At 47.4% G+C, this 20,349-nt stretch overlaps 1 protein-coding gene across 1 annotated transcript in view; it reads left to right on the forward strand.

The window, feature by feature from the left end:
* Nucleotides 1–14,292, forward strand: part of TMEM38A (transmembrane protein 38A) — a 27,905-nt gene extending 13,613 nt beyond the window's left edge. The window contains exons 3-7 of the mRNA XM_019798057.2: nt 7,409–7,565; nt 7,831–8,015; nt 10,276–10,363; nt 11,757–11,874; nt 12,687–14,292. Of these exons, the coding sequence (XP_019653616.2) occupies nt 7,409–7,565; nt 7,831–8,015; nt 10,276–10,363; nt 11,757–11,874; nt 12,687–12,926 (788 nt within the window). The 3' untranslated portion in view covers nt 12,927–14,292. The remainder of the gene's footprint in view (nt 1–7,408; nt 7,566–7,830; nt 8,016–10,275; nt 10,364–11,756; nt 11,875–12,686) is intronic.
* Nucleotides 14,293–20,349: the final 6,057 nt, after the last annotated feature.

The following is a 20,349-nucleotide window of genomic DNA, read 5'->3' on the forward strand; positions in this document are numbered from 1 at the left end:
CAGTCAAAACTAGAGGCTCTGACGGCCAGGGTCACCGAGGCAGAGGAACGCGTTAGCGAATTGGAGGATGGGTTAGTAGAAGAAAAAACGAAAATAGAAGCTGGTCTTAAAAAAATCCACGCCCACGAATGTAGATTACGGGAGATTACTGACTCTATGAAACGATCCAATGTCAGAATCATCGGCATCCCTGAAGGGGTGGAGAAAAACAGAGGTCTAGAAGAGATATTTGAACAAATTGTAGCTGAAAACTTCCCTAATCTAGCAAGGGAAACAAGCATTCGTGTCCAAGAGGCAGAGAGGACCCCATCCAAGCTCAACCAGGACAAACCTACGCCACGGCATGTCATAGTGCAATTCGCAAATATTAGATCCAAGGATACAGTATTGAAAGCGGCCAGGGCAAAGAAATTTCTCACGTACCAAGGCAAAGGTATCAGGATTACGTCAGACCTGTCTACAGAGACCTGGAATGAGAGAAAGGCTTGGGGGGGCATTTTTAAAGCTCTTTCAGAGAAAAACATGCAGCCAAGGATCCTTTATCCAGCAAAGCTGTCATTCAGAATTGATGGAGAAATAAAGACGTTCCAAAATCGCCAATCATTAACCAATTTCGTAACCACGAAACCAGCCCTACAGGAGATATTAAGGGGGGCTCTATAAAGGTAAAAAGGCCCCAAGAGTGATACAGAGCAGCAAGTCACAACCGATACAAAGACTTTAAAGAGAAATGGCATCATTAAAATCATATCTGTCAATAATCTCTATCAATCTAAATGGCTTAAACTCTCCCATAAAACGCCACAGGGTTGCAGATTGGATAAAAAGACATGACCCATCCATTTGCTGTCTACAAGAGACTCATTTTGAACCCAAAGATGCATTCAGACTTAGAGTAAGGGGATGGAGTACCATCTTCCACGCAAATGGACCTCAAAAGAAAGCTGGAGTAGCAATTCTCATATCAGATAGACTGGATTTTAAACTAGAGGCCATAGAGAGAGATACAGAAGGGCACTATATTATTCTTAAAGGAAGTATTCAACAAGTGGATATGACAATTATTAATATATATGCCCCCAACAGGGGAGCAGCAAGATACACAAGCCAACTCTTAACCAAAATAAAGAGACATATAGATAAGAACACAGTAATAGTAGGGGACCTCAACACCCCACTATCAGAAATAGACAGAACACCCTGGCAAAAACTAAGCAAAGAATCAAAGGCTTTGAATGCCATACTCGACGAGTTGGACCTCATAGATATATATAGAACACTACACCCCAGAACCAAAGAATACTCATTCTATTCAAATGCCCATGGAACATTCTCAAGAATAGATCATGCTCTGGGACACAAAACAGGTCTCAGCCAATACCAAAAGATTGAAATTATCCCCTGCATATTCTCAGACCACAACGCTCTGAAATTGGAACTCAACCACAAGGAAAAACCTGGAAGAAACTCAAACACTTGGAGGCTAAGAACCATCCTGCTCAAGAATGACTCGATAAACCAGGAAATCAAAAAACAAATTAAACAATTTATGGAGACCAACGAGAATGAATACACAACGGTCCAAAACCTATGGGATACTGCAAAGGCAGTCCTAAGGGGGAAATACATAGCCATCCAAGCCTCACTCAAAAGAATAGAAAAATCTAAAATGCAGTTTCTATATTCTCACCTCAAGAAACTGGAACAGCAACAGAGGGACAGGCCTAACCCACTGACAAGGAAGGAGTTGACCAAGATTAGAGCAGAAATCAATGAATTAGAGACCAGAACCACAGTAGAGCAGATCAACAGGACTAGAAGCTGGTTCTTTGAGAGAATCCATAAAATTGATAGACCACTGGCAAAACTTGTCCAAAAACAAAGAGAAAGGACTGAGATTATTAAAATTATGACTGAAAAGGGAGAGGTCACGACCAGCACCATTGAAATTGCAAGGATTATTAGAAACTTTTATCAACAGCTATATGCCAAAAAACTAAACAATCTGGAAGAGATGGAGGCCTTCCTGGAAACCTATAAACTACCAAGACTGAAACAGGAAGAAATAGATTTCTTAAATAGGCCAATTAACTATGAAGAAATTGAGTCAGTGATAAACAACCTTCCAAATAATAAAACTCCAGGCCCAGACGGTTTTCCTGGGGAATTCTACCAAACATTCAAAGAAGAAATAATACCTATTCTCCTAAAGCTATTTCAAAAAATAGAAACAGAAGGAAAGCTACCAAACTCATTCTATGAGGCTAATATTACCTTGATCCCCAAACCAGGCAAAGACCCCCTCAAAAAGGAGAATTACAGACCGATTTCTCTAATGAATATGGATGCCAAAATCCTCAACAAGATCCTTGCTAATAGAATCCAACAGTACATTAAAAGGATTATCCATCATGACCAAGTGGGATTCATACCTGGGATGCAAGCATGGTTCAACACTCGCAAATCAATCAATGTGATACATCATATCAACAAGAAAAGACTCAAGAACCATATGATCCTCTCAATTGATGCAGAAAAAGCATTTGACAAAATACAGCATCCTTTCCTGATTAAAACCCTTCAGAGTGTAGGAATAGAGGGTACATTTCTCAATCTCATAAAAGCCATCTATGAAAAGCCTACTGCAAGCATTATTCTCAATGGGGAAAAGCTGGAAGCCTTTCCCTTAAGATCAGGAACACGACAAGGATGCCCACTCTCGCCACTATTATTCAACATAGTACTAGAAGTCCTTGCAACAGCAATCAGAAGACAAAAAGGGATCAAAGGTATCCAAATCGGCAAAGAAGAAGTCAAACTGTCTCTCTTTGCAGATGACATGATACTCTATATGGAAAACCCAAAGGAATCCACTCCCAAACTATTAGAAGTTATAGAACAATTCAGTAAGGTGGCAGGATACAAAATCAATGCCCAGAAATCAGTTGCATTTCTATACACGAATAACGAGACTGAAGAAAGAGAAATTAGGGAATCCATCCCATTTACAATAACACCAAAAACCATGCGTTACCTTGGAATTAACTTAACCAGAGACGTAAAGGACCTATATGCTAGAAACTATAGATCACTTTTGAAAGATATTGAGGAAGACATAAAAAGATGGAAAAATATTCCATGCTCATGGATTGGAAGAATTAACATAGTTAAAATGTCCATACTACCCAGAGCAATCTACACTTTCAATGCTATCCCGATCAAAATACCGAGGACATTTTTCAAAGAACTGGAACAAATAGTCCTTAAATTTGTATGGAACCAGAAAAGGCCCCGAATCTCCAAGGAACTGTTGAAAAGGAAAAACAAAGCTGGGGGCATCACAATGCCGGATTTCGAGCTGTACTACAAAGCTGTGATCACAAAGACAGCATGGTACTGGCACAAAAACAGACACATCGACCAATGGAACAGAATAGAGAACCCAGAAATGGACCCTCGGCTCTTTGGGCAACTAATCTTTGATAAAGCAGGAAAAAACATCCGGTGGAAAAAAGACAGTCTCTTCAATAAATGGTGCTGGGAAAATTGGACAGCTACATGCAAAAGAATGAAACTTGACCACTCTCTCACACCATACACAAAAATAAACTCCAAATGGATGAAAGACCTCAATGTGAGACAGGAATCCATCAAAATTCTAGAGGAGAACATAGGCAACAACTTCTATGACATCGGCCAGAGCAACCTTTTTCACGACACATCTCCAAAGGCAAGAGAAATAAAAGATAAAATGAACTTATGGGACTTTATCAGGATAAAGAGCTTCTGCACAGCCAAGGAAACAGTCAAAAAAACTAAGAGACAGCCCACGGAATGGGAGAATATATTTGCAAAGGACACCACAGATAAAGGACTGGTATCCAAGATCTACAAAGAACTTCTCAAACTCAATACACGAGAAACAAATAAACAAATCATAAAATGGGCAGAAGATATGAACAGACACTTTTCCAATGAAGACATACAAATGGCTAACAGACACATGAAAAAATGTTCAAAATCATTAGCCATCAGGGAAATTCAAATCAAAACCACACTGAGATACCACCTTACGCCAGTTAGAATGGCAAAGATAGACAAGGCAAGAAACAACAATTGTTGGAGAGGATGTGGAGAAAGGGGATCCCTCCTACATTGTTGGTGGGAATGCAAGTTGGTACAGCCACTCTGGAAAACAGTGTGGAGGTCCCTTAAAAAGTTAAAAATTGAACTACCCTATGACCCAGCCATTGCACTACTGGGTGTTTACCCCAAAGATACAGACGTAGTAAAGAGAAGGGCCATATGCACCCCAATGTTCATAGCTGCATTGTCCACAATAGCCAAATCATGGAAGGAGCCGAGATGCCCTTCAACAGATGACTGGATTAAGAAGCTGTGGTCCATATATACAATGGAATATTACTCAGCTATCAGAAAGAACGAATTCTCAACATTTGCTGCAACATGGACGGCACTGGAGGAGATAATGCTAAGTGAAATAAGTCAAGCAGAGAAAGACAATTATCATATGATTTCTCTCATCTATGGAACATAAGAACTAGGAGGATCGGTAGGGGAAGAAAGGGATAAAGAAAAGGGGGGTAATCAGAGGGGGGAATGAAACATGAGAGACTATGGACTATGGGAAACAAACTGGGGACTTCAGAGGGGAGGGGGTGGGGGAAGGGGATGGACTGGTGGTGGGTAGTAAGGAGGGCACGTATTGCATGGTGCACTGGGTGTTATACGCAACTAATGAAGCATCAAACTTTACATCAGAAAAAAAAAAAAAGAAATGGTATCATGTAATATGTAACCTTCTCTTTATTTTGAGGTTTATTTATTTATTAGAGAGAGCACGAGCAGGGGCTGGGGGGTGGCAGAGAGAGAGGAAAGAGAGTATTTTTTTTTTAAGATTTTATTTATTTATTTGACAGAGACAGCCAGTGAGAGAGGGAACACAAGCAGGGGGAGTGGGAGAGGAAGAAGACACTTAACGACTGCGCCACCCAGGCGCCCCATGAAAGGAAAGAGGGTCTTAAGCAGACTCCGAGCTGAGTGTGGACCCCAATGTGGGGCTGGATCTCATGACCCTGAGATCATGATCTGGGCCAAAATCAAGAGTTGGACGTGTAACCGACTGAGCCACCCAGGTGCCCCAGTATATAACCTTCTGAGATTGGCTGTTTTCACTCAGAATAGTGCCCTTGACATCCATGTAAGTTACTGCATGTATCCCGGGTTGGTTCTTTTTTTGTTGCTGAGTAATTCCACGATATAGGTGTACCACAGTTTGTTCATCCCTTTACCCATTGAAGCCATTTTACAAATTACTTACTTACAAATAAAGCTGCTATGAACAGTTGTGTGCATGTCTGTGAACACCAGAATCCCTTTCTCAATCCAAATCTTGTCCTGAGGGGCACCTGACTGGTTCAGTCAGTGGAGCACGTGACCCTTGATCTCGGGACCATGAGTTTGACCCCCACATTAGGCATAGAGATTACTTTAAAACGAAACAAAGTCTTGTCCTGAACACGGAGATGGAGCAGTAAATGCAAGAATCACCCAGGAGCATTAAAAAATCCTTAACCCCAGCAACACCCCAGACTCACCAATTGAGATGCTCTGGGGTGGGGCTCAGGTGTCTGGTTTGTAAAGTCCCCAGGTAATGCTGACGTACAGCCGAATTAGAGGCCAGTGCACTGAGCGATTTTCTTGATGAGTGGGATTTGTTTCTGCTCACGAAGCAAGGCCGTTCTTTTTGTATTTTGTTGCCTTGGGTTTATAGGAAGAATCAATTTACTGTCATTTATGAGTGTGTATCCTCAGTTACAGAAACTGCGATAAGTTATGTTCTTCTCTTGTCCCTTTTATTTTATAACAGCTTTATTGAGCCATAATTCATATACCACCCAATTTACCCATTTAAAGCATCCCATTCATGGTTTTTAGTATATTCACAGAATTGTGCAACCATCAACTCCAAAAGAAATCCGTATCCTTCAGCTGTCACCCTCCCATCTCCCCCATTCCCTCCAGCCCTAAGCAACCTCTAATCTACTTTTTCATAGTGTTAAAATTAAATAAAATACCAAGACCCATAATAGGATACAGTCCACAGGGTTGTGGGAGCCCAGAGGCAGGAGTGACTGACCCAGCAGAGCAAGGAGCCTTCCTAGAGAGGTGGCATTTGTGCTTGGCCATTTCTGCTTTTGTGTCTTTGCTCCTTCTATGCCACTAGTTTGTAACAAAAGACAAGTGTTGGGGAGGATGCGGAGAAGTTGGAACCCTTGTGAACCGCTGGTAGGAATCCAAAATGGTACCGCTGCCATGGAAAACAATATGGCAGTTCCTCAAAAAAATTAAACATAGAATTACCATTTGACCTATCAATTCCACTTCTGGGTATATATCCCCAAAAGAGTTGAAACCAGGAACTCAAATAGCTATTGGTACACTTACACTCTTAGCAGCATCATTCACAATAGCCAAAAGATGGGAACAACTCCAGTGTCCATCGATGGATGAGTGAATAAACAAAATGTGGTATATATCCATATAATGGGAGATTATTCAACTTTAGAAAAGAAGGAATTCTGACACCTGCTACAACATGAGGAAACCTTGAGGACATGATGCTGTGTGAAAGAAGCCAGACACAAAAGGACAATACTGTGTGATTCCACTTACATGAGGTCCCTAGAAGAGTCGAATTCACAGAGACAGAAAGCCAGGGGCTGAAGGAGGGAATGGGGAGTTGGTGTTTAACGGAGACAGAGTTTCAGCTGGGGACAGCGAAAAAGTCCTGGAGATGGATGGCGGTGATGGGCATGACAGTGTGAATGTGCTACATGCCACCAAGCTGTGCACTTAAAAATGGTTAAACTAGCACATTTCATGTATATTTTACCGCAATAAAAAAAAATGTAAAAAGAGGGAGAGACCAAGAGGACAGGCGTGAGCTTGTAGGGATCTTGGCATCAGCCCGAGGCAGAAGCAGCCACATGAAAGTGTTCCCATCTGCACACTGCTCCCTCTCCACGCCTCCCTCTCTTGTAGGGATAAGGAGAGTGATCGCTTGGCTGTGATTATCAATAAGGATTTAGCGAGTCCTTCATATACATGTAAACCCAGTGTCTGAGGCCTGGAGGTGCTTGCTAAATGGGACCTGGCAATACCATCCTTGCCACCTCTCTGAGCACAGAAGAAAGAGCCCCGACCCTGCTCTGCCTTTTCTCTGTGTGACCTCAGGCACGTGCCCAGCCTCTCTGAGCCTGGGTTCTTCCTCTGAAATGGGCAGACTGCAGGGCAGCTGAATTAGGATGGGCTGACCAGAGGGCACGGGGACAAAGCATTCCCTTGGCACCCTGGTGACAGTGGGGGACCCCCCTATGCCCCCCAGGAGCCGTCGAGCTGTCCCGGCGCCATCCCATGGCGTCCTGGCTGTGCGCCATGCTGCACTGCTTCGGGAGTTACATCTTGGCTGATCTGCTCCTTGGGGAGCCCCTGATCGACTACTTCAGCAACAATTCCAGCATCCTGCTGGCCTCAGCCGTCTGGTAAGCACCATCAGGCTGGTGGGGCTTGGGAGAGCAGAGTTGGGGGCGGGGGTGACCCAGCCACTGGGGAGGTGGGAGGTAGGGGGCTGGAGGAAATAGGACCCATCCACACAATGTCCACAGTGGGCCTGAACGCACTGCTCTCCATTGCCCAGCTCTATCCTGACCCGGCAGGCAGAGGAGGGGGATCTGGACACAGCCTCACCTCCCAGGGACCCCCGACGGTCTGTCTTCCTCCCTGACACTCTGTGTTCTCTCCCCAAAGGTACTTGATTTTCTTCTGCCCCCTGGACCTCTTTTACAAGTGTGTCTGCTTCCTGCCTGTGAAACTTATATTCGTGGCCATGAAGGAGGTAGTGAGAGTCCGAAAGATCGCCGTGGGCATCCATCACGCCCATCACCACTACCACCATGGGTGGTTCGTCATGATTGCCACTGGCTGGGTCAAAGGTAAACAGGACCTTGGTAACAATGGGAAATCGCCTCGGTTGAGAACCCCTGCTCAGTGGTACGGGTCAGGCCCCCAGGTTGGCACAGGCATTGCTCCAAGCTAAGAGGACTTTTGTGGGAGTCCAGCCTCTTTAGCCAACAGCTTTAGAGTAAGAGGGAAGATTCTTCCAGAATTTAACTGTCAAAGATAAATAGGACCACGTGACAATGACAGCTGTCTGTCAGGCAGGTGTTCTCAGCTGTGACACTACTGATGTTTGGTGCCAGGTCACCCTCTGGTGAGTGCTGTCCTGTGCATTGGAAAAAGCTGAGCAGCATCCCTGGCCTCCCCCCACCAGATGTCAGTAGCGCCCCCAGTGGGACAACCAGAAATGTCTCCAGATGTTGCCAAACGCCTCCTGGAGAAGAAATCACACCCCTATAACTACAGGGGTTCTTAACCTTTGTGGACCATGGTCCTTTTTGAGTCCAGGAAGGCCTTTTATGTGTTTAAGTGCATAAGATAAAATATATAGGATGATAAAAGAGGCCCATTATTTTAAAATAGCTATCGAAAAAAAAATTTTTAATAAAAGTTACCAAAAAAAGTTTTAATATGATATAGTAATTTTATACATCTTTACCAAAGCATTAAATAAGAGACCATTCACTTAGCAAATAGGTATTTCTCAAACTTTTGAAGTGTTGTCAAGCACAAATGATATTATGAAACCGTCTGCAACAACGGGAATGTGAAAAGGGAAAAATCCATGAATCTGTTGGTGATGGAGTCACAGCTTTGCAGATCCTTCTCAGCTTACTGCCTCCCTTCACAATGGAAGGAAAGGCTGTATTGCAGTGAGGGATATGAAAATGAAGATGTTCTGTTTCCTGTCTGGGTTTATGGACTCCAGGTTGAGACATTCTGACTCAGGGCAGGTTTGAGTTGAGGCCTTTGTGCATCTTATCTCATTTGATTCTTAAGACTCTGCTCTAGGAAAAATCTAACATCATCCCCTCTTTACTGAGGAGGGAAATGAAATTACTTGCTCATGGTCACACAGCTAAGGGGGTGCAGCTACGTTTGACTCCAGGTTCTCTGAATTCAACATCCAATTTCTTAACTACTTTTGAAGTCCTCCTTTTCCCTCTCTTCTAGCTATGCTAAGAGGCAGACCAAGAGAGACCTTAAAACGAAAAATGTTACTAAAAATTAAAGAGGGCACTTTACAATGATGGACCAATCCGCTAGGAAAGTATAACAATTATAAATATATATGCACCTAAAAACAGTACCAAAATATATAAAGCAAAAACTGAGAAGTTAAAGGAGAAATAGACAATCCAACAATAATAGTTGTAGAGGTGGACCAAGGAGTAACAGGAGGACTGGGAAAGAAAGGCTCAAGCAAGTGCTAACACCACTGGGTGCCTTATCCTTACTCCCTGAAACCAAAGTGGGTGCTGCCAAAATGCCAGGGCCCAGAACATGCTCCACTGAGCCACAGTGTACTCAGCACCATTGACACATGGGGCTGGATCATGCTCTGTGGGGGAGACTATCTTATACATTGTGGGATGTTGAGCAGCGTTCCTGGCCTTAACCCACCAGTAGCAGCCCTGCCCCAGTTGCAACAACCAAAAATGTCTCCAGATATTGCCAAGTGCCTCCTTGGGGGCAAAATCACTCCAGATATGAACCCTTGGTCCAGTGGTGCATACCAGGCACCTCAGCACAGCCATTCCTAGAGTGGGTGTGCAAGCCTCTTTAGCCAGTACATTGGGGATAAACGGGAAGATTCTTCTAGAACTTCAACCATTATGTCCCATATGGGTCTCCTTGATTCACTCTCCAGGAAGCCTGTGCTATGGAACAAATTCCCCAGGGGTATAGCATGCCTCCCAGAGGGCAGTGGCTTAAGAAGGATTGAAAGTTCAGAGCCTTGAGGAAGGAGAGCGCCTAGAATGGGAAGCCTTCTAGAAGCCTTATGCATAGCTCAGGGTCCTGGACTAGGGGCATCAGGGCAGACAAGCCAGATTTGTCAAAGACATACCTTGCAGGTGAGATATGACCTCAATTCCTTCATGCTGGTTTTGCTCCAAATATGCCATGTGACCCTGCTGAGCCTCACTCTCCCCGCTGCAACTGATGGTCATACACCCAGGCTCAGTGTCCCTCGGGAGAAGACTAGGGGCAGCAAAGCTGCTTCCTTGGGAACTCAGCCGAGCAGAATGGGGAGCTGGAGGTGGCAGGCTCATTCAGGAGCACCCTGTCTCCTAGGCTCTGGTGTCGCCCTCATGTCCAATGTTGAGCAGCTGCTCCGAGGAGTCTGGAAGCCAGAGACCAATGAGATCCTGCACATGTCCTTGTGAGTATCCCATTCCACCCCCCCCATATCTCTCCTATATGTACAGGTGCCTCCTGGGCCTGACCCCGGGTTGGATGTTCCTGGTAACTTGGAAGCCGCAGCCACTAATTCTGTCTTCCAGAAGGTTCCAGAGGTCATGGAACATGACTCTGCCTAGGGAGGAGGGGCAGGCAGAGCTGCAGGGAGATGAGATACTTGATTTGGGTTTTGAAGAGTGAGTAGGAGTTTTCGGGCAAAGGAGGAGCCTCTGGACAGAGATCAGCACCTCTGCCAGCTGTCAAGTCAGAAAAGAGCAGTGATTCCGCCCAGTTCTGCAGGGTCAGAGTGCAGAGTGTGGGTGGGGAGGAGTACAGAGCGTTGGGGGCAGCATCCAGGATCCAACCTAGGGCCCCGTGCTACATTTAGCTTATATGTATTTAAAAGACCTCATTGGTTTGGGCTAATCAAATTTTCTCCCAATCTACAATAAAGAAAGCGATGGTCATTAAAAAATGACAGAGTTTTTAAAAAGGCTCACCCATACGCCAATGAAAATTCCCATTCCATGCTTCGGAGAAGAGCATTATCTCACTTCATCCCTCCTAGAGGTCTAGTCCCACCCTCAGTCCGCCGACAAGGAAACGGGGACCCAGAATGTTGTGTTGCCTGCTACTAAGTGGGCAAGTGTTTGCCCCTCTTGGATTCTATTTCGGCCTCATCAGCTGAGGGTGAGGGTTCCATGGAATCACACTCACAAACTCCCCGACCCTGGTACCTGGTGAGTGCTCTGGAAATACCAGGCAGGATTATCACTATGAAGGACAGCAGTGAACAACAGACATCAGGAACGGAAGTCATGGGTCTCTCTTCCAGAACAAGTTAAAATATTGCGAACCTATCCCGTAAGAAAGAAAAGGAAAGTTACGATAAACCGTGTGTTGTAATCCCACCATCTGGGGGACTGTGCTGGTGTCCAGTGTTTTATTGGGGTTTGGTCACACAGACATAGCTGACCGCCTGCTTGCCTGACCTGTGTCCAGCCCCTCCAGAGGTCGAACTGATACCACGTGGCCCAAGACCCCACCTTAAATCACCTCGTTCCTAACTGGTATGACCCAAAGTCCCCAAGTGAGCAAAGACACTCCTATCAGGCAGAACATTTCCAGGGCTTTGAGGCTACCTCCCAGGAGCCAGGGGGGAAAGCCACACCTCTCTTTGGGCCAAGTTAACCCTGTACTGTGCAGGGAAACCCCACCTGATCTATGCCACACAGGCATCTTCCCACCGCACACGCGGGAGAAGCGGGGATGGGAGCTGGGGCCGGCAGTGGGCAGGCAGAGAAGGGGGTCTGGGCCAGAGGGGAAAAGGCCTGAGCTACGTGGCGCCTCGCGGTAACAGAAGCTGCCCCCTCCAGCCCCACAAAGGCCAGCCTGTACGGAGCCATACTCTTCACCCTGCAGCAGACCCGCTGGCTCCCGGTGTCCAAAGCTAGCCTCATCTTTATCTTCACCATGTTCATGGTCTCCTGTAAGGTAAGTCTGCTTGCCCTGCCCCACACCACCCCACACCTTCCAGGCTGGGAGCTCAGACTTGCAGTCTCACGTCCCAGATAGGACAGCCCTAAGGCAGGGGGCTAGGGAAGGGGTCCCAGTAGGTCTGTGCATGGGAGGAAGGTCTGATAAGAGGAGCGTCCAGCAGGTGGGGACAGGGTAAGGAGCATAAGGCCTTCTGGGCAGAAGGCCCAGCCTGGGGGTGGGGCAGGAGCACGCGGAGTCTGTTCAGAGAATTGGGGCCTTGAGTCTTGGTGGTGGAGAGCTGAGGGACAGGACCCAGGAAGGCACACTCAGGACACCAGGGACTTAGGCTAGATCAGGAATGGTGCTGGTATAATCCTAAGGCCTTGAGCTGGGGTTAGCTCACCGAGGAGGGGTCTTCAGGGACCACACTGTTCCTCCCCCGTGGATCTGGGGAGCTCGCTGCTGGCTCCCTGGGAGGGGACCCATAGGCCACTGAAGAGGGGAAGGGAATGAGCAGCCTCAAGCCAAGCACTGTTCTTCTCCGAGCCCAGGTGTTGGGGGGCCCCTGAGGTGAGGGGGGAGATCGGCTGTCCCCATGTGCCCAATGATGTCTAGGGTTTCAGCACCAGAAGTCCTGTATTCCAAGGAACGTGGGATAGGTAGTCACCCTCCTGGGGGTGCATAAAGCCAGAGGGATAGGTCTGGGCTACCTCTGACCTTGACCTAGCTGACCTTCTCTCCCCTCTTCCCTCCCCCACTTTGCTTTCTGCCTCGGTCTCCCTCTGTCTCTCTCGCTATCTCCCTATCCCTCTGCCACCCCACCTCAGGTGTTCCTGACAGCCACTCACTCCCACAGCTCCCCTTTTGATGTTCTGGAGGGCTACATCTGCCCTGTGCTGTTTGGGACCGCCTGGGGGGGCAACCATCACCACGACAACCACGGTGGGTCCCATGGCGGGTCCCATGGCAGCGGCGGGCCCGGCTCGCCACACTCAACCCTGCCTGCTAAGTCCAAGGAGGAGCTGAGTGAGGGCTCCAGGAAGAAGAAGACCAAAAAGGCAGATTAGTGGATGGCCCAGAGGCCTTGAGGGGTGCCAGGGAGAGAACCCGGACCCAGGACCCTCAAAGCTGGTGCAGGGGCATCCTGGGCTCAGCTCTCCCCTCTCCGGGCCTCGACTTCCCAGTCTGCAAACTGGGGCCATGTTGGGGGCGGGTTAAATGAGATATGGGGGTGAGGGGCATTTGTAGAAATGGAGGGGTCCCCTCTCTCTTTCTGCCAGGCCACTGTAGCGACACAGCTGTGTTTGGGAGGAGGCCCACAGCATCCTGGCAGTGGCCCCAGCCAGAAACCCTAGCAGTTATATTCTTGGTTCTACTATTTCCCCTCTAAAACTATATCTCGACTCCGAAAGAACTTCAGGTCAGGTTGAGACTCATGAAATTGATGGACGGTTCCTAAGTGTCTGCTATGAGGCCGCGGCTGCGACTTCCGTCTCTTCGTGCCCACTCCTCCTGGACGGCACCAGGCAAGCTGCCTCCTCCGAGCCTTGCATTCCCCATCAGTGTAGTGGAAACCCCCAGCCCTCCTCCGAGCGGAAGTGCTGGCGCGCGCCTGGATGTGAACCAGCCTCATAAACTCTTAAGCACCATGCAGTCGGGAGGGGAGGCCTTGACGGATGTTCATCGTGCTTGAGAACAGCTTTGCATTTTAGATTATTTGTGTTTGTGGATCGGAGAACCCCTGCAAGTTACCTGGCACAGAGGAGGCCTTCAGTCAACACATCTGGGCCAGTTGTGAGAGCTTGGGGTGGGGGGGCTGGGGAAGGCTGCTTTTGATCTTTGGCTTCAGGCCACCCCTAAACCAAAGAAATGCAGCTGGCTGGGCAGGGGTGCCAAGATCCAGCTCTGTCTAGAGCCTCCGAACACTTGCCTCGGGCCCTAGAAGCTTCGGGCCTCCCTCATGCTGGCGTCCTCCACCGCCCATTCAGTCTTTCAGAGGAGTCGGCTTGCTCTGTGCTGAGCCTTGTGCTGCTGCTGGGCGGGCCCGAAACATGCTTCAGGGTGAGTGAGGGGAATGGTAGTTGAACCCCCATCCCCCCACCCCCACCAGCCACCTTCATCTCAGCCTGTGTGACCAGGACATCCGAGATAGGGTGGGTAGATGCGGTGTGGCCGGTCTCAGGTGGGGTTTGGGCCCAGGCGGGGCTGGCTTAGAGCTGTCCTCTGCACCGGGGTGATCAGAGCAGCAGGCTACAGCTGCATCAAGATCACCACGGGGTCGGCGGGGTCCCAGGTATTGCCCAGCTGTTGGGAAAGTGCCTTGATCTGGTGACACCTGGGAGCCGGGTGGGTCCTGAGGCTCCAAATTCATCCTCTTGCATGTTTGTCAAGGCTCGGCATGAAGGTTCAGCAAATAAATCTGTGGTGAAAGAAGCACATTGGCCTGGCTGATTCATTCCTGCTCTTTCGGCCTCAGGACGCAGTGGGGTTCTGTGTCCTTAGAGACACTCAGAGTTTCTGGGGAGATGAGGCTCATGGCGGCCCCCATGGAGCCTGCTGGTAGAGTCTCGAGTTTGGAGATCATATATTTACTGTGCCACCGATAGGTCATGGGGCCTCCCCTTCTCCAAGCCTGTTTGCTTCTTGGGGAATAGGGGGTAATGATTATCACTGCCCTTTATAGACAGATGGGAGACTTAATGGGGCAATTGGGGTTTGCAGCTAAGAGTCTGTGCAGGACCCTGTTAAGAGAACAACCTGACAATCACACATCAGATAAACAGATTGTATCCAGAATATATAAAGAAGTCCCAAAACTCAAACAGCCCAATTAAAACCAAGGAAAGGGTTTGAATGGATACTTGCCCATAGGGAATATACAGGTGGCATTTAAAAAAAAAAAAAGCACATGAAAAGATGCTTAGTATCCTTAGCCATCAGGGAAACGGGTGGGAAAGTACCCACTACACTCTCTAGACTGGCCATACTGAGTGCTGGCAAGGATGTGGAGCAACGGGAACTTTCTTATTCCTTGGGCAGGAATATAAGATGGTGCAGCCGCTTTGGGAGACAGTGGCAGTTTCTTAAAAATTTAAATGTTCATTGATCATATGACCCAGCTATTCAGGTACTTGCCCAAGACCAGTGAAAATGTGGGTCCAAAAGACATGTATAGCAATGTGCACCGACGCTTTGTAATAGCCAGAAACTGGAAAGAACAAATGTCCGTCAAAAGGTGAGGGGATGATAGGGCACCTGGGTGGCTCAGTCGTTAAGCCTCTGCCTTCGGCTCAGGGCGTGATCCCAGGGTCCTGGGATGGAGCCCCGCATCAGGCTCCCTGATCAGCAGGAAGCCTGCTTCTCCCTCTCCCACTCCCCCTGCTTGTGTTCCCTCTCTCGCTGTCTCTGTCAAATAAATAAATAAAATCTTTAAAAAAAAAGGGGGGGGGGACGAGTGAGTAACTGCTCCATCCAGTGGAATCGTGCTCAGCGATTCCATTAGCAAAAGGAACCAGCATGGGACAATGTGAGCGAGCTTCAGATGCATTACAACAGGTGGGGGAAACCATATAAAGAAGGATACATACTCCATGAGCCCACTCTGGAAAAGGCAAATTAATTTATAGTAATAGGCCGATCGATGGATGCTTGGCAGGGTGGGTGGGAGGGATGGCGAAGAAGCACATAGAAAGTGGGTGATGGACGTCTTAACCATCCTGACTGTAGTGGTGGTTTCACAGGTCTACATGCACACCACGACTTACCAAATTACATATTTTAAGAGCACCTGGCTGGCTCAGCCGGTAGAACACACCACTGGTAATCTCAGGGTTGTGAGTTCAAGCCCCACGTTGGGCGTGGAGCCTACTTAAAAAAAAATGTGCAGTTTATTGTATGTCAATTATATATCAATAAAAATGTAAAAAAAATTTTTTTCACTTAAGAAAAAAAAAATCCATAAAAAATTGGGCAAAAGATTTGAACAGAAAGGGGCGCCTGGGTGGCTCAGTCAGTTGGGCGCCACCTTCAGCTCAGGTCATGATCCCGACATCCTGGAATCGAGCTCTGGGATAGGGCTCCCTGCTCAGTGGGGAGCCTGCTTCTCCTCCTCCCTGCTTGTGCTCTCCATCAATCTCTCTCTCTCAAATAGATAAAATCTCTTTTAGAAATAAAATAAAATAGGACACAGACATGAGCACAGCAAAAACCCTATGAGGGCCCAGGGAGAAGATGGCCATCTACAAGCAATGAAGAACCGCCAATGCCTTTGGCTTGGACTCCTAGCTGCCAGAATTGTAAGAAAAGAAATTTCTGCAAAAAAGCCGCTCAGCTGTCCTTATGGCCGCCATAGCAAGTTAATAGGATACTGTCTCGAATGTTTACAATAAGAATAGCTCACGAAGCCGGGTGCTGGTAAGGACACGGAGCAACCGCAGCGCTCACAGACTGCAGGTAGAAAACAGCTGGGGAGTCTCTCTTCCGAATGACGCAGCAATCCCATTCCGCAGTGAGATACAGACTCGTACTCACGCAAGAAATGTTCAAAGCAGCTGTTTGGGGGAATCACCAAAAAGTGGAGGCATCCCAAATGTCCAGCAGCTGGTGAGTGGCTGAAGCTCACCCAAGTGTCCCATCACACGACGGACTCGTGCTCAGCGGTGAAAAGGACCAAGCGGCTGATTCGCACAGCACCGCGCATGCGTCTCAGAGGCATTTGCCCCGCGAGCGCCGCAGGACTCGTACTACATCCTGTGTGCTTTGATTAGAGGATATTTTCGGAAAAGCAAAATTATAGGGACAGAAAACAGATCCATGGTTCCAGGGCCGGGCACTGGGAGGGGGAGAGACTGCCTCCCAAGGGACCAGGAGAAGGGGGTGGGGGGATAGGACAGTTCTGTATCTTGATCGTGGTGGGCAATCCACAGCTGGGTGGGTGTCTTTGTCAAAACTTCCAGAAATGTATGCTGAGAATTCCAGCTTCATCTAAAAAGGCGAGGAAAAGCAGAAGAGGCTGCGAAGCTTCTCGGACCTGTTCACATCCTGGCTTTTCGCCTGCCAGGTGCATGGCGTTGGGGGAGTAACTCCCCTTCTCTGAGCCTCAGTTTCCTCTCCGGACGACTAGCGGGAGTGTCCGGAGTCGGATTCCTCGGAGCGCTTCTGCTGGGGCTCATCTAGCACCTGGTGGGTGTGGGTGATAAGCCGGCTCTCCGCCGGGGCCATCGATGGATGTTCTAGGATCTCGTTTTATGAGAGAACAGATTGTACCAAAATAGCCTCCCAGCCTATTTTGGGAAGGGAGTGGGGAGGCCACCATCTGGCTGGGGGATGATTGGCAGGGCAGGATGACCCTGCAGCCCCTGTAGGTGTAAGAACTCTGAAGACCAGGCTCTCAAGTCCAGCCTAATTATAGCTGCAGGAGTCATGCTCAGTAGCTTCCTCCGTCCTGGATTGAAAGAAATGTTCTTTTATCATCATCATTATCATTATCATTATTACTATAATTATGGTAAAATACACAACATAAAATTTTCTGTCTTAACCATTTTTTATGCATGGTTCAGTGGGATTAAGTACGTTGCACTGATGTACAACCTTGTACGACCACCACCATCCCTCTCTAGAACTTTCTCATCTTCCCACACTGAAGTTCTGTCCCCATGGAACACAAACTCCCCAGTCCCTCCCCCCAGCCCCCTGCCATTCTATTTTCTGTCTCTATGGATTTGACTATTCTCGGTGCTTCATGTAAGTGGGATCATATAGTTTTTGTCGTTTTGTGACTGGCTTATTTTCACTCAGCACAATGTCTTCCAGGTTCATCTGTGTGTAGCCCGCGTCAGGATTTCCTTCCTTCATAAGGATAAATATTATTCCATTGTATAGCTATGCCACGTTTTGCTTATCCCTTCATCAATAGACACTGGGGTTGTTTCTATCTTTTGGCTATTATGAAAAATGCTGCTGTGACCATGGGTGTGCAACTGTCTCTTGAAGACCCTGCTTTCAATTGAGAGGAAGGTTGCTGAAGCAGGAAAGGTGGGGAGGAAGCAGAGCCTCTGGGTCCGTATGAATATGATACACACATATCTGTATTCAGTTATATATATCTATCATCAGCCATGAGTTTGCATAGAAACTTCCAGTTCCAGGGACACCTTGGTGCTCAGTCGGTTAAGGGTCTGCCTTTGGCTCCGGCCGTGATCCCAGGGTCCTGGGATCAAGTCCCGTATTGGGCTCCTTGCTCAGCGGGGAATCTGCTTCTCCCTCTGCCTGCCACTTGCCCTCCTTGTGCACTCACATCCTCTCTCTCTCTGACAAATAAATAAATAAAATCTGAAAGAAAGAAAAGAAAACTTCCAATTCCAGCCCAACAGTGCAGGGTATATTACAGTCTTCTCCTGTCGGGAGAAATCTGCAGTCTTCTTTTAACCATTAAGTGATGCTCTCTGCACTCCCTACCAAAGAAAGGAAGGAGGAATCAAAAAAATATATTTATCAAGCAAACAACTGTACCTTGGCTGCTTGCGCCTCTCACAGATGTTAGCCACAGGAGTCACGGAGCTAGGGGTATGAGCAGAGCCTTGGGCTCAGGTAAACCCATTAACAATGTGACCTGGAGCAGGTGACTTTACCTCTTGAAATTCAAGCATCGTCTCCACAGTGGGCCATTGTAAGGATCAACAAGAGTGGAGAGGTCTCGTCCTGGGAAGGATCTGTTTTCCGATCTCACATGGCTGTTGGCAGAATTTCGTTTCTTGTGGCATGTCGGATGGGGAGCCTCGGGTTTTCACCAGCTGTAGGCAGACAGCTGCCCTCAATTCCCCGCCACGGGGGCCTCTCCAACCCGGCAACTTCCTTTATCAAAGCCAGCAAGAAGTTTCTTCCTGTTCGAAAAACGGAAGTCATAGAGGTTTTTTGTTTTGTTTTGTTTTGTTTTAATTATGGTGAAATTTACATAACGTAAAACTAACCATTTTGAAATGAACATTTCAGTGGCATTTAGTGCGTCCACAATGTTGTATAACCATCACTTCTACTTGATTCCGAGACATTTCCATCACCCCAAAAGTAACCCCGTGCCCATAGCAGTCACCCCCCCATCCCCCACCGCCAGTCCCTGGGAACCACGAATCTGCTTTCTGTGTCTCTGGATTTTACGTGTTGCGGACATTTCATATACATGGAATCACACACTCTATGACCTTCGGCATCTGACTTCTTTCACTCAGCATCACGTTTTTTAACTTCCTCCACATTTCACATGTGTCGGAGCTCCATTCCTCCCTATGGCTGAATGATGTTCCATTATATGCATCTATGACCTGCTGTTCATCCTTTGTTCATTGTTGGAGATTTGGGTTATTTCCACTTTGGGGTCATTGCAGATAGCGCTGCTATAAACATTTGTTTGAACACCTCTTTTCAGTTCTTTGGGTTATAAAGCTTGCAGTAGAATTTCTGTGTCATAGATTTCTACCACCTAATCTTGGAAGTAACATCCCATCACCTTCCCGTGCCATTCACCCAGTTTTGACAAATGTAAACGCCCATCACACCCCGTGCCATTCACCCAGTTTTGACAAATGTAAACGCCCATGTAATCACCACCATCATCAAGATAGGGAACATTTCTATCATCTAAAAAGTTTCCTTGTGATTCTTTTGGATATATACTGAGATATATACCAAGAAGTGGGAATTTCTGGATCATGTGGGATGATTGTATATTTAATTGTCTAAGGAGCCACATTCTAATCCCTTTTTTCATATTCTGTTCATTAAAAGCAAATCCCAAGTCCTGTACACTCAAGGATAGAGCTCATACAAAAGCATAAGTACCAGGAGTGGGGGATCCACAGGGACCACCCTAGAAGCCGCCCACTCTGCCGTAAGCAAATCCGGGCCACGACTGCACCTAGGAATTCCTGTTAAGTGCTCACAACATGCCAAGCACAAAAGCAGATATTTTACAAGCGGTCTATCTTTGAGGTGGGTTGTTCCTCCCATTTTATAGGAAAACTTTTAGGCTCCGTGGCAAAGTGACCTGCCAGCAGTCATACACAGCTCACAGTGGGGCAGATTTAGGACCCAAGTGTATCTCATTCCAAATCCTACGCTTTTCCCTTTACACTTCACCTCTCTGAGTCTCTTTAGGGAAGCCTAAGATACACGCGTGGGAGGAGTGTAGCGGTCTCCGACTCTCAGAAGATAAGGCAATCATCCAGTTGCCGCAGACACAGGTGGTTATAAGCGCATTTACATTGCCCTTTCTGGTTGGTATCTGCCCAGAGGCATCTGGGAAAAAGTCCCAGCTCAATTAGTGGAGGAAACGAGAGTTGAACTGAGCCCGTAACAGCCAGCCAAGAGGTCAAAGCGAAGGTGGCCAGGTAGGATGTTGGCAGGCCTGAGAATGAGTTCTGGTTTTGCTCCTAACTTCCCACGTGACCCTGGGAAACCCCTCCTAGTTAAATGAAAATGTTGGATTAGGTC

Source organism: Ailuropoda melanoleuca, chromosome 4, assembly GCF_002007445.2.
Source record: "Ailuropoda melanoleuca isolate Jingjing chromosome 4, ASM200744v2, whole genome shotgun sequence".
Lineage (NCBI taxonomy): Eukaryota > Metazoa > Chordata > Mammalia > Carnivora > Ursidae > Ailuropoda > Ailuropoda melanoleuca.